Source organism: Berghia stephanieae, chromosome 8, assembly GCF_034508935.2.
Source record: "Berghia stephanieae isolate SIO BIC M18660-M18661 chromosome 8, UCSD_Bste_1.3, whole genome shotgun sequence".
In the NCBI taxonomy this organism is placed as follows: domain Eukaryota; kingdom Metazoa; phylum Mollusca; class Gastropoda; order Nudibranchia; family Aeolidiidae; genus Berghia; species Berghia stephanieae.
Genome location: NC_088367.1, coordinates 18,659,071 through 18,674,070, shown reverse-complemented (window position 1 = coordinate 18,674,070; position 15,000 = coordinate 18,659,071). Strand labels below are relative to the sequence as shown.

The window sequence follows — 15,000 nt, the reverse complement described above, 5'->3', positions numbered from 1 at the left end:
AGCTTTACCAGTCAGTAGCTTTGGCGATGATACAATATAAGTCTGCTTATCATTGAATTCCTCCCCCCCTCCCGCCCCCTTAAAAAAACAACCAAAAACAACAACAACAACAACAACAACAATAACAACAACAACAACAAACGATCAAACAAAAACACAACAATGAGACAAAACAAATCCAAAAAAAATAAAAATATATATATATAATATCAACAACAACAACAACAACAAATAAAAAACCCAACCCAACCCGCTGTTAATAGCCAGGTACTCATTTTACACTTGAGTACGGTGAGAAAATGTGAGTAAAGAGCCCTTTACAAGGCCTTTTAGAAATATGCGCCGCTCAGGGCGGGAATCGAACCCTGGACCTATCAATCCAAAAGGAGAGTGTTATACCATTAAACCACAAAGCCCCACACACAAAAAAAAAACAGACAAAAAAAAAAAAAAAAAAACAGGAAAAAGAAAAAAAAACAACAAAAAACAAAAAACAAACGAAAACAAATCAGGATGGGAAAACGTAGTGAACACATTGGCGCTTCCTTTGGGTGGGGACAAAACATAATAAATAAGACTTCACATTTCAAAAAAAAACAAAACACCACCGGACGCTTCATTCGCCATCATGAACGACTTGCTAAACAAGAACATGGGCAAGTCAACATATGTGACCTATCGTGTCGAAACGGTATAATGTCGGAATGAACCAGATTCTAAAAAGTCAAATTGAAGTTACACTGGTTAGAAATATAAATTATCGCTATTTAAGACTGTAAAATACGATGATCATTGTTCTCAATAAAACAAACTCAACGAAAGTCTGAGATTTCTGGCTATAAATTCAATATTTAGCATCTCAGTCATCCCGACATAATAACGTTTTGAGGCAAGGGGTCAAATATCACTATTATTGTACGATATTCAAGTAGTTTAACCTCTGACCCCATTGCGCCCTGACCCTCAACCCGTATAGATAATGATGTATACAAAGACTTAGAAAAAGAGGTGAAAAGGGTCAATAATAATTCGTTATGTTCTACTTCTACTTATTATGTCTGCAGCCAAGTTTGGCGGGAAGAAAGTTTTCGATTCCGGAATGAGGATGAAAAGGATTGCCATGTCATTTTTTGAGTCTATTTACCCCCCCCCCCCAACCAAATGCAATATTCACTAAACGTGCTCAAAGCGATTTAAATCAGGTCACAAGCCAATAGCAACACTAAACATGTATAACAAGACATGGCGCCTATAAGACGATATTATAACTTTTTCGACAGAGACAACGCCGGTAATGGTGAGGTACTCATTTTAAAACTAAGTAGTATGATGAGAGAACGCGAGTAAAGAGCATTTTCCAAGTACTCAACTTTGCGCCGCTCATAGAGTGACTCCAACCGTAGCCATCGTATCACGATGGCTACTCTCGAACCCGGGACTTACATACCAAGAGACCACAAAGCCGCAGTTGCAACACTATTTTTTATATCATTACATAATAGAGGTAGATACTAGATTTGCATTTATAAGCATACGTGAGAAAAAAAATTGAGCTTTATATAGCGCGATATCCACTAAATGTGCTCAAAGCGCTTTACAAGGGTCCCTGGTCAACAGCAAAATTTAACATGTAATACGGGACATGGCGCCTGTTAGGTGATATTACAATTTTTCGGACAAAGACAACGCTGTTAACGGCCAGGTACTCATTTTACACCTGAGTACGGTGAGAAAATGTGAGTAGAGAGTCTTTTCCAAGGACTCAACTATGCGCCGAGCGCGAGGCTCGAACCCAGGACCTTCCGATCCGAAAGCGAGTGTCATACCACTAGGCCACATAGCCGCACAGGTATAATAGAGGTAGATACGTGATTTAGATACTAGATTTGCATTTATAAGCATACGTGAGAAAGAGAGACCAAGGACACTAATTCAAACAGAGAAGAGAAGTAGTTACAAAAGCCACCCGTCTGAATGTTTAAGTTTGAAATTCATCTAAAATATTAATCTAGACGCTGAAACAGGATCCGGCCAAATGGGGTAAATTCAGATGGTATACAAATGCTTATCAACAAATCAATAAACTAAAATCTTTAAAAAGACAGATGAATAAAAAGGAAGAACATAAAAAAAATAAATCTCAAAAAATATAAATTTACCCGTTTCCCTCATTACAAAAGATTCCAGACAAGGCCTGGGTAAAATCAAATGGTCTGATTTCAGACACAGAGGGACACAAAGACTCATGGAGAGGACAAATTATGATATAGGGGGATAGATAAATTATGTTATAAGCTTGTGGAAGGATGAAGAACCAACAAACCCTGAACCTGTGCGGCTATGCGGTATAATACTCGCCTTAGAGTCCCGCTCTGAGCGATGCATAGTTGAGTCCTCGAGAAAGGCTCTTTACTCACATTCTCCCAGCGTACGTAGGTGTAAAATAAGTAACTGACCGTTAGCATTGTTGTCTAGTCGAAAAAATAAATATAATAACAGGCGTCCTGTATAATCCTACATGTTAATTGTTGCTGTTATCTAGGGAGGTATCCCTTGCTTTGAACACATTTAGTGGAGAATGCTCTATAAAAAAGCCCAAGTTTGTTAAGTTTGTTAACCGAAGGGGATTCTCCCCAAGCCTTCCCAGACACTTCCTGAAAAATTATCGCAGAAAACAAGGCGACAATCACGAAAAGAAAGTGAAAAATGAATGAATGGGAGCGATCTCTATTCATGTTATCGTCCAACCAAGTCATCGATCACATGATTTGTGGCTGTACAACGATTGGACATTTCTCAATGTATCTAAACACGTTGCTTTGTTTATGAAAGTTGTAAACATACCCATGAGTCATGCTGAGCGAAAAGACCAATAATAATTGTAACGTTGGATAGTTCGCAAACTGTGAACACTTTTCACTATGTAAGTCATTTTGAGCACACTTTGCAATGTGGCCAATGACCTCGAGCACTGGGAAATGTAAAATAGATCGTGCCCATTGTCATTATCAGTGATCAAGGAAACGAAATAATATCATGATCTCATTGAAAACGAACTCGCCTTTCATTTTACTGTGGTGGTTGTCGTCTTGTATCTATTTGGTCAGTGCGTCGCCTTCGTAAAATCATGGCGGGCATTTACCAAAATACTCGATACGTCAAAAGACGACCACCAAAAGAAAACAAATCGTGAGTTGTATTCAATAATTGTTCAACCAATGGGGTCATTTGTTTCCTTAATTGGATTCAGTAGTCTGATGTCACGCCGCCCGGGAACGGCGGCCATCTTGGTTCTAAACAAATAAAATCATTACTTTTTATCCTTCATGCTGGCTAGAACTTTTCATATGCCTTGTGATCAAAATGTGCAAAAGTCAAAACATTATTAAATTTATGTTTTTTTCCCCTCTGGATACGCTTTTATGCTCGCAGGAGAAATATTTCATACGGTCGTCCGCCATTGTTCCGATAGTTTAGAGCCAGTGTTACTAAGTTACCATGCGTCATTAGGAAGGAAGTGACGTTACGACTGTTGAAGAGTATTAAGCACTACTAAAGATAATTCACTTGGCGCTGCACAAACCTAAAAAATGACGTCAAAAGAGATAAATCGTTGTAGGTCCTAGCGTAGTCATCGTAAAGTTATAGCCTGACACTGACCAACAAATGACGTCAAAATGCCAGCCTTTTGCCACAAAAGAAAACAAATCGTGAGTTGTATTCAATAGTTCAACCAATGAAATAACTTGTTTCTTTGAGCTCTACTAACAACTCACTAGACGCTACACAAACCTATCTTTTTTTTTTTTTGAATCAACTAAGGTCAGCCAGCAATTTTTTTTTTAAAGCCGGAGAAAATGTCATATTTGTTCAGGTTAAAAAGCTAAGAAATGGCTCTTCTACTTTTTATGTTTTCTGTATTCATTCTCACGAATAGAGAGGAAAAATTGAGCCAAAGTTTTTTCATTCTGGCCCATCGTCTCAACAATATGGTATTATAGTAGTCTTTTAGAGCCGCATAGTCCATGGAGCTAGAGTTTATCCAGGTTTCTATAGAGTGAAACGGACAATGGCAATTGTTTCTATCGCAAAATTACTTTCCGCCAGATCTAACAGGCCCGACTACCCATTCATTGCTGGATCAGAAAAAATCTCGACTGCATCCGGGATCGATTTTGGTGCCTTTTGCGTGTGAAGCGAGTGTTCATTCGACCCTCGCTCGGAGCATAGTTGAGTCCGGAAAAAAATTGCAAGATCGCCTAACAGGCTTCATGTCTCATTCTACATGTTACGAGTTGCTGTTGAATAGGGAACAATTGTAAAGTGATTTGAGCACGTTTGATGGATATTGTGCTACATAAAAAATATAAAAATAGTATATTTATCATTATTATCGTGGTGATCATCATCATCATCATCATGACCATCACCTCCACCACCAACACCAACACCATCATCATCACTAGTATTAGTACCATAGTTATTATCAAACACTTACTGGCTTCACGTTTCCAACAGACCTTGTGAAGACAGGAATACCACTGCCACTGGTCAGGCAAATCAGGTAGCCCGCCATTGTGACGTCACTTCCTGACACTCACCGGGAGAAGATTGGCAACATTCTGGAATGACAGAAATCGAGTACATAATAATATTATGTGTTTAAATCACAGACAACCACGGCTTATCTTAGTTTTTGTAGCATTTAACGTATTGCTTGCTTTCCTTTGGATAAGACGCTAGAAGAAGTAGAAGACGACGAAGAAGAAGAAGAAGAAGAAGAAGAAGAAGAAGAAGAAGAAGAAGAAGAAGAAGAAGAAGAAGAAGAAGAAGAAGAAGAAGAAGAAGAAGAGAAATGATGATGATGATGATGATGTCTTATTTGTTTTGTTTTGTATTAATTAATTCATTTGCTTTTTCTTTTGTAATAAAACAGGTTTCTCGTTACGCCACTTATCTGATCATAATACGGTAAACACGATATTTTTCTGAGTTCTACTAATCAGTCTTTGTTGCGTTTTATTCCATTTAAAACTAATTAATTTCTACCCGCTCTTAAAAAGAACCTTGAGTTGATTCTCATTCATAATAATGTGCTGATGATTTCAAACAATGGGAGGTTGTAGATTGATTATATTATGATTATAATTTTAACAATGAGAATTTGTTCATTTAACTTGATTACCAAAATGTTTAATTATCGCTCTTGCCATTTGTTAGATTCTCTCTTTATATTCGCTGTTTGTTTTTCGGTTGCTGCTTTTATTTACTTTTAAAATTTCTATTGTCGTCAATATCGGTTTTGTTTTGTGGCTAATGGAAGGCAATATCATGATTAACTCATTTGTTTGCGATAATTTGCAACAAAAACATGACGTCATATAAAACGAATAATATAATGTGGCATTGTTTTAAACACTCGGTTATTTTCTACTTGTGAATTTTAAACCTGAACTTTTTTATCAAATCCTTTTTCTGCTTAAATTAAAGCTCTATCAAATTAAGATTTCGTTAACATCGGTTGTTATCGTTTATTTCTGTTTGGTATTTTTGTTGCGTGTTTGTGGGTTATGTGTTTGCATAATGAATAAATGTGACCGACGTTTACATATATACAGGTCTGACATCCGAATTTTCTGCTTGCAAATTTTTACCCTGAACTTTTTTTTTTTTATCAAACCCCTTTTTTGGTTAAATTAAAAAAGTATAAAATTATGATTTCATTAACATCGATTATTATTGTTTATTTTTGTTTTGAATTCTTTGTTGCATGTTTCTGTGTTATATGTTTGCCTAATGAATAAATGTGACCGACGTGTAGCTATATGCAGGTCTGACATCCGAACCCACTAGTTAACATAGTTAAACATTGTTGTATTAATGGATAATATTTTCCGTCATTTTTTTTTGGAAATTTCCATTACAACAATGAGCCCATAATGAATTGGGTTATCAGAACAGCAGGTAAGAGCACATTGAATGTGACCCATCGTATAATCTGGAGTTATGAACAATAAATGAATTAAGGGAAGACAATAGAGTTTTAATTAGTAAATTATATAATCAGAATAAGGAAATTGAAGTTTTCGAAGTTTAAAAGACAAAATAACTCTCTCTCCTCAATTGATGCCATGCGTATAGGTAAAATATTCACAACATCCGCCAGCTAAATATAGCATCCCAACACACAATACTGTGTGTAACCTAAAAGTTTATAGTCTGATTAATATAATTTAGTAAGTACTTATCACGAACAGGATGTCTAAAAAATAATGACTACGAGAGAGAGAGAGAGAGAGAGAGAGAGAGAGAGAGAGAGAGAGAGAGAGAGAGAGAGAGAGAGAGAGAGAGAACAGTCCAGCAGTGATGCAATCAGCTGAGTGGCGTCAAATTCGTTATTTCTACGTATAAAGGCATTATTTAAAGTCAAATTATGTTATATGGGTTTAGGCTTCCCTTATAATCCAATGACAAGCATCACGTTGAGTCCAAAATAATACTGTTTTGGGAGGATGGGCCATAAATAAATAATGTATTTCGTCTTCGGACAGAAGAACGACAACAATAGCCACTGGGCCCTATGTTGTATTTAAAATTCAATTTATATAAAAGCTTATCCATATTATTATCATCATTACTTTACAACTCCGTTTAGCTTCAGTTGTTGTTTAACTCACTCAAACCCTAACACCGACTATATCCGTAAGTATACCCGGGGCTACTTTTACCCCATGCCTATTTATATGCGTAGTATCAACGCTAATGCTCTTAATTTTTATACATGTTAATGGGATTTGAATAAAACTATCTATGCACATGCTTACTTTTAATACACATTTTTTCTTATTTTGAAAAGTAGCAGAAATCTCTAGGATCGAGTGAGTTAACTCACTCAACCCTAACACCGACTATATCCGTTGTTTACCCGGTTACTTTTACCCCATGCCTATTTATTACTTTTCTGAGACAAATTATATGCGTAGTATCAACGCTAATGCTCTTAATTTTTTTACATGTTAATGGGATTTGAATAAAACTATCTATGCACATGCTTACTTTTAATACACATTTTTCTAATTTTGAAAAGTAGCAAAAATCTCTAGGATTGAGTGAGTTAATCTGGCGATAAGGAGAATAAATTCTAAATCATCCCCCTCTTGTATTTAGCTTTTGCTCTGCTTATTACAACAGTGGTTAAGTTTGTTAAAAATTGTTTTTCTGCCGACGACGTGGATGAGGACGACAATAAAAGCGGTTGTGATAAGAAAACAATGCAATAATATGAAAATTTAAATCTCTTTTCTTAAACATTTCATTGTCATAAACGGCTTTATTGAAAATCACCCTGCCTTTGTGACGGTGGAAGATGAAGGATAAAGCCTTGTATTGTATAGGGTTTCATTATGGTCCTGCAATAGGGATCACCTCCATCCGCATTGTTATAGAACAATCCATCGCCATTATGAAGAGGTTTGCGTTTGTTTTCAATCGAATGGAATATCCAAACGGTTCTTTTCTCCACACAACATTCCCGTATAGCAAAAAGATTAGATTAATGTTCAGTCCTATTGTATTGGGATGTTACGACAGCTTTTCCTTCACAATAGCTCCAACAATGAGATAATGCCTCCTTATTGTTTCCAGTTTTATTAACATTCAAATTGGCATTTTATGGAAATTATTAGACATTAAATAATACGATATTAATGTTGGGTCGTCGTAATATTTATGCTGGAATGATTTTAGGTTCTTTTGTCTTTTAAAAAAATATAGTGTATTATTACGTATTTGGATTACCCTATTTGTTTGGCTTCTTGTGTTGAGTAATCTTAAAATTTATACGAAAGGGTTAAATAGATTTTGTACGGGACTGTGTATAGATTGCATAATGCGATCAACAATATCATCGGCTAGAAATAAGAAAAGATTTTTTTTTTAAATAATCAAAATTGAATTTGTCCAAGTCAATAAATTCTTTTAAAAGGATTAATTTTGCCGTTATCTGTTTTTACGTTGATTTTAAAGTTTCAAACAAAAAACAATAACAAAATATAAGTTTAATGTTTTTATAGTCGAAGTTAAATTTTACTCTAACCTCTACATATTATATTATTTTAATGTTTTGATCTAGACACACACACACACACACACACACACACGGAGAGAGAGAGAGAGAGAGAGAGAGAGAGAGAGAGAGAGAGAGGGAGAGAGAGAGCGAAAGCGAGAGAGAGAAAGAGAGAGAGAGAGGGAGAGAGAGAGAGAGAGGTAGAGAGAGAGAGAGAGAGAGAGAGAGAGAGAGAGAGAGAGAGAGAGAGAGAGAGAGAGAGAGAGAGAGAGAGAGATACATTTTCGCAATGAAGGCCAACAATATACGGAGATCAGATGCCAAGTCAAGCTTTCATTTTCGCCCTTGATTGTACAAGATGATTGAATCAAATATGAATATTACTCACAGTTTAAAAAAAAAAAAACTCCATTTCTGGTACCCAGGAAACGGTAACCTGATTTTTCACTTGCGTTCACCTGGTATTGGCCTAAAGAACATACAATTTGTTATTCCACGTTCCAAGCGGTTATGTTTCAATTTTTAATCGCTGCCTTTTTTAAATTGCATATCGCTGTAGAAGAAATAAAATTAACGTCACTCAGCTCTTTGTTATTGTTTTCAGACAGCCATTTACATGACAAGTTCTCACAAAATAATATCAATCAGACTATCAACATTTAAGGTTACACAAAGTTTTATGTGTTGCTTCGTTATATCTGGCTGACGGATATTGTGAGTATTTTAGATAAGCGCATAACATAATAGTTACGACACATACGTTAATTTACTGATAAATTTTTTCAAACTAAACAATTTTCCAAAACTTTTCAATTGATATCCATAGTGACCTATCGTCTTACAGCGGGATTATTTCGGGATGAATAGGAGCTGGAAATTGAATATGATAACAATATTCTATAATTATCTCGACCAGTTTAACTCACTCAATCCTAGAGCTTTTTGCTACTTTTCAAAAATGGAAAAAATGTATTAAAAATGAGCATGTACATAGATAGTTTTATTCAACTAGAAACATGAAAAAAAAAACTAATAACATTAGCTTTGATACTACACCTATAATTTGTCTCAGAAAAATGTAATGAAGAGGCATGGGGTAAAAGTAACCCCGGGTAAACTACGGATATAGTCAGTGTTAGGGTTGAGTGAGTTAAAACCAATATATATATATATATATATATATATATATATATATATATATATATATATATATATATATACATATATATACAGGTGTGGTGGGGTGGCATTGACATTATATAATTATATATATATATATATATATAATATATATATATATATATATATATATATATATATAATATATATATATACCACCACACCTGTGTAGTTGCGTTAAACTTCATCACATGAAGCAGCCAATATTTTGGATTGGATTGAATCATATATCCACAAATATAAAACTTGGGGTTGATTTCAATTCGTCATGGCGGAGAATAATAAATACAATTTCTTACATTGGAAAAAAATATTTCAAAGTTTGGATATCTTATCGTTAAATTCTTAATTCGCTTTTCTGAGTCGAATTCATCACTGTTTTGAGATGTTGAGTCAGAATTGATATTTTTAAAAATATAAAAAAATTCAAAGCCATTTGCTGAGATAAAGCTGGAGTTTATCGTGCTTTCTATAGCATTCAAATTTCATGGACAGTTTATTGCTAGATACTCTTTGGAGAAGATGCTTATCTATCGCAAAGTACTTTCTACCAAATTTGAGTAACCCAGCTACTGACTTGCTATCATGACACGCTGGTCAAAAAAGTAAAAAAAAAAGAAACAAAAAAAACCCCCATACCTCTCCAAAAAAAAATCTGATTGCAGCAGCGATTGATATGCAAATGCGGAACCATCAGACTTCCAATAATTAATAGACATGAATAAATTTGAATATCAATTAGAGAACAATAAATAGTAATAAAATGATGATATTTATGCTATTTTTTCAAAATGTACATCATGATCAATGACAGAAAGGAAAAGACCAAAGTGTATTGTCTAATCTACACACTTCTATGTGTGCGTGTGCATGTATGTGTGTGTGTGTGTGTGTGTGTATCTGTGTGTGTGCGCGCGCGCGTGTGTATGTGTGTGTGTGTGACGAATTTATTTGACCTAAATTCAAACAGACACTTGTTGTCATATATATTCCCATGATATAATTGGGCAAAATCATTTTTGTAAGACATTATTTACCTCTTTGGGTAAATAAATGATTCTGTAATGAATTCCTTTAAAAAATCAAAGTGATTCTCTAATCAATGAAAAAAAAAAAGGTGAAAGTGATGTCTGATATTTATTTCTCAATTGATTTCTTTGGTTTGTGGACAAATAAATGCATATGATATGCACACACAGAAACAAATCTCAATACATTTTTAAAAAGATGCCTATCATTACCTCTATATAACACCCAGACTTTACAAAGCAAGGCATTTATAAATCGCATAATTGTTTGCCCATAATGCGTAATATGCAGTCAGCCTATAATTCAAACACCAAAACAGTTATAGTAAAAAAATTCAACTCTTAAAACCACTTTCCACTTGTAAAAATAAATGGGAGAGTTTTATAAACTTTTGATTTCCAATGCTGAAATCTTTGTCACAATTAGAACAATACAGCTGAATCAGTCTGAATTAATATTTCTCAAAATATTGCCCATTACAACAATACTAAATCAAGCCCATTATGGCATTCGGTTGTGAGACCTGCAGAAATGTGCACGCCAGGGTAGTTATACGCTAAAATGATCTAAAAAAGTGCACGCCAGGGTAGTTATACGCTAAAATGATCTTTTTAAAAACCTAGTTTTAATCAATTATTATTCCATGGTATTTGTAACAAATAAAATAAAGATTTTAAGGACATAGATACTTAAATAATTTAAACTTAATTCATTAAATACTTCTAATCATCATCCCAGTTTATTTCTTGGTTACTACCCGGGTTATACCTGGGTAGTAATTTAGGCGGGTAACACCACTACCAGTACACATACTGTAGTCATTCATTTCCTTGGAGACAAGCATGCTCACGGCAAAAATAAAAACAACATCATAAAACTGGCCTTACGGTCTGCTCAATCACCATGAAGATAAGCAGAAAACAATAAATGAAAATCAAATCAAATTATAAAAAAGAAGTAACAAAAACAACAACGCCCCCCCCCAAAAAAAAACAAAACAAAAAAAACAAACAAACACCCAAACCACCCCCCTCCCCCCCCCCCCCCTCTCCAATCGACCACAATGACTATGATAATAATACACCAACAGCCCCAACTCCGAAAAATGAAATACAGTCGACTTCGCTTAATCACACTACCCCAGGAGTTTGGCTATGTGTGTTGATTAAGCGGAGTGTGCGAATAAGCGGAGAAGCTAATAATAGCATCTGAGCCCCAGCTTTTATGTGCAATTCATGTAGGACCTTCCATTCTGGATTTTCTATGGGCTTCGGACTGTCATATTCAAGACATGGCCTCATGAGAATGTTTGTTTCTTAATTTTTATTAATCAATTAATTTATTTTTGATTTTTTTGTTTGTTTGTTTTTGGTTATTAAATTTATTTTTTTTTCATTTCATTTCATGTTTGACACACAACAAAATATAACATAATTGTTTTTAAGAACAATAATCGTGAAGCATTGATTGCTTTCTATTCTATGAAAATTGTTTATAAACCTTTGTCTCCAATCTTGCTAATGTAGATCATCTGTCAAGCGTTCTTCTTAGATTTGCAGCATTATTTGTCCACCATGTCAAGTTTTTCAGTGTTTGTCAGAGGTGGTTTGTCACATTCCGATGAGTCATCCTTATCTTCATGATCCAGGCGTGTGGCTGAACAGAGCTCAGTAGCTCCTGAGATGCCAGTCCACCACTGATGGGTATATTGTTGTCCATTGTATAGAATTGATTGAATGCTTCAGCCGAAAAGTTGTGTGGAACAGGAAGAGTATTGTTGATTTCATATGGCTGTTGATTGTCTCTGCAATCAAAGTGTAGTGATTAAGCGGAGATGGTGTGCGATTAATCGGAGCAATTGTATAGAAAAAATTCTGTCCGTTTCGGGAATGTGTAGCGTATAAGCAGAGTGTGCAATTAACAGATGTGTGATTAAGCAGAGTGAACAGTACCAAGGAGACAATTTAAAAAAAACAAAAACTCGGAACCAATTGTGACAATATATGATGACAAATCCTGCAAGATATTGCTGTAACAGCAATGAGAATTTTCTTTATCGTTAATATCCACAAACAAAAACAAACCAAAAAAAATCCTGAGCTTTTATATAGCACAATATCCACTAAACATGCTCAAAATGCTTTACGAGGGTTCCCTGGCCAATAGCAACACTTAACACGAAGTACGAGACATGATGCCTGTTTGGCAATATTACAATTTTATTTTCGATAACGCTGCTAATGGCCAGGCACTCATTTTACACCTGAGAACAGTTGAGAATGTGATTAGAGAGCCTTTTCCAAGGACTCAATTATTCATCACTCAAAGCGGAACTCAAACCCAGCACCATCTGATCTGAAGGCGGGTGTCATACCCATAAGACCACATAGCAGCAATATAATGAACAACATACACATTATTTTTAGTTCTCAAATTGTTTCCCTTAAATTTGGATAAAGTCAACCTTGCTTTATGTCAACAAACTTGTGGACTTAAAGCAGACTGCAGTGTGCTGGATACATGTCACATGAATTTGTCATTTTAATCTTGCAATTTGGGTACAAGGTGTGCGATTAAAAGCAAAGGAATAAAATGAAAAAAATAAATATGATTCCCATTTTCCAATATATCAAATAGGTCAGTAAGTTCTCTGCATACTTTAATAAACACATTACTCTTCAAAATATTTCATTCTTTTTCTCGTAAGGGGCATTAAATAATTTTTTTTTTCATGCAGAACACATCATTACCCACTCACACCATATATAAAGCCGTTTTCAATGAAAACATTATAATTAGTTGTAATACTTCCCTCTAATGTTTCTAATATTGCTTTCTTTTGAAAACAGCATTATTGGTCAATAACAGTATGAGCAGATAAAATAATAAAAACAAAATTGAGCTTTATATAGCGCAATATCCACTAAATGTGCTCAAAGCGCTTTACAAGGGTCCCTGGTCAACAGCAACATTTAACATGTAGGACGGGACATTCTGCCTGTTAGGCGATATTACAATTTTTCAGACAAAGACAACGCTGCTAACGGCCAGGTACTCATTTTACACCTGAGTACGGTGAGAGAAAGTGAGTAAAGAGCCTTCTCCAAGGATTCAACTATGCGCTGAGCGTGAGGCTCTAACCCAGGGCCTTCGGATCTGAAAGCGAGTGTCATACCACAAGACCACATAGCCGCACATAAAATAAAATAAAATAAGAGATCAAACAAACCCAACTATCCAGTCACTATTAGAAGACAGAACGGATAGCTCAATCTAGTTTTGAAATCAGGGTCCCTCTTTTTCTGAAACAAATGCTCTACCGTTTAAGTCATAATTATAAGGAGCCCTTTGCTATTAAATCTTTAATGATAATTAATGATAATGATTTAATTGTAATTATTACCAGATAGAAAATTGGAAGCAGAAACCGGGGGGGGGGGGGTAATTCAAAAGAAATGCAATTAAAGGCCTAATAACCACAGAATATATGCCACTTGGCTTAATTTGTTTTGTTTTTCAAATTGTTAAATACTTGGAAGATTATCTCATCTAAAAAATAAACTCCAGTTGTAGTCTGAGCAAAATTCTACTTGATCAATATCAACAAGATAAATAATTTTAGAACGCAAGTGGAAAACAGTAAAATGGACTGTCGGAGAGTTTCAAATGTTCCATCTGATATTTATGTATACTATACTATACCACCTTTAAATAGCAATTATTGCAGAATTAAGGCTTTTCCAATAACAAAGCAGACCGGTTTATACAGTTTGAAACAACCCAAAATTGTGTGACTCTTTTATCAAGCTTTAACTTTAACATTTATTTGCGAATTGAACACGGTCTATGGAGGAATGGATATGAAATAGAAGGAAGTGAAGAAGAAAAAGAAAAAGGAGAAGAGGAAGAAGAAGAAGAAGAAGAAGAAGAAGAAGAAGAAGAAGAAGAAGAAGAAGAAGAAGAAGAAGAAGAAGAAGAAGAAGAAGAAGAAGAAGGTACTTGTGCTAGAAAGAGGACGTAATGGTAGGACTCCTACTAGGAATTTGAAGGGGGGGGGGGGGGGGGACTATGACTATCTAGGAATGAATAGGATGAGGAGAAGGGGGGTGGGGAGAAGACGAGGAGGAGGTAGAAGGTAAGGTGTGTGTGTGTGTGTGTGGGGGGGGGGGTTGTTCTTGTTGAGCAGTTTAAAATGATAATTTAAAGTTAGAAGTCGACCACTGCATTACTGTGTTGTAATTAAATTTCAAACTCTACAACTACAAATTTTTATTTTGTTTTTTAAGTACAAGTCTTCTTATCTCGTCTATAAGATTCGATAAAATATTCACTAACACAAAACCACAAGAATATAATATCAGACTCGCACACAAATATGTCAAAGCGGTTAATTACAAACAGTCGATAATCTTTTAAATATAAATTTTAACTTACACATCAATAATCCCACAACTATTCAAAGGATCCTCCATTTGTAAACAATGCAGCAGAATATTCATAGTTATTTCCCCTGGATTAAAAAGTTGGAGTTGAAATCAGAAAACAATACGCATTGCACGTATTGAGTAGTTGAGAAAACTGTGAGTTCAACAGTAAGACTACTAATGGCAACGTAAATTTGATATCGTAACAATAAAAAACTCATTGACATGATAAAACAGGATTTTAAGTAATATGAATAAAAGAAAATTCTCCAAAATATTTCAAAATTATCTTGTTTTTCATTA

The 15,000-nt window shown here is 34.9% G+C and overlaps 1 protein-coding gene across 1 annotated transcript in view; it reads right to left on the bottom strand.

Annotated features, from left to right (window-relative positions):
• LOC144978301 (protein fuzzy homolog) overlaps positions 1-14,770 on the bottom strand; it is a 97,511-nt gene extending 82,741 nt beyond the window's left edge. The window contains exons 1-2 of the mRNA XM_078924159.1: positions 14,708-14,770; positions 4,499-4,622 (exon numbers count right to left, since the gene is read on the bottom strand). Coding sequence (XP_078780285.1) covers positions 4,499-4,576 — 78 coding nt within the window. The 5' untranslated portion in view covers positions 4,577-4,622; positions 14,708-14,770. The remainder of the gene's footprint in view (positions 1-4,498; positions 4,623-14,707) is intronic.
• Positions 14,771-15,000: the final 230 nt, after the last annotated feature.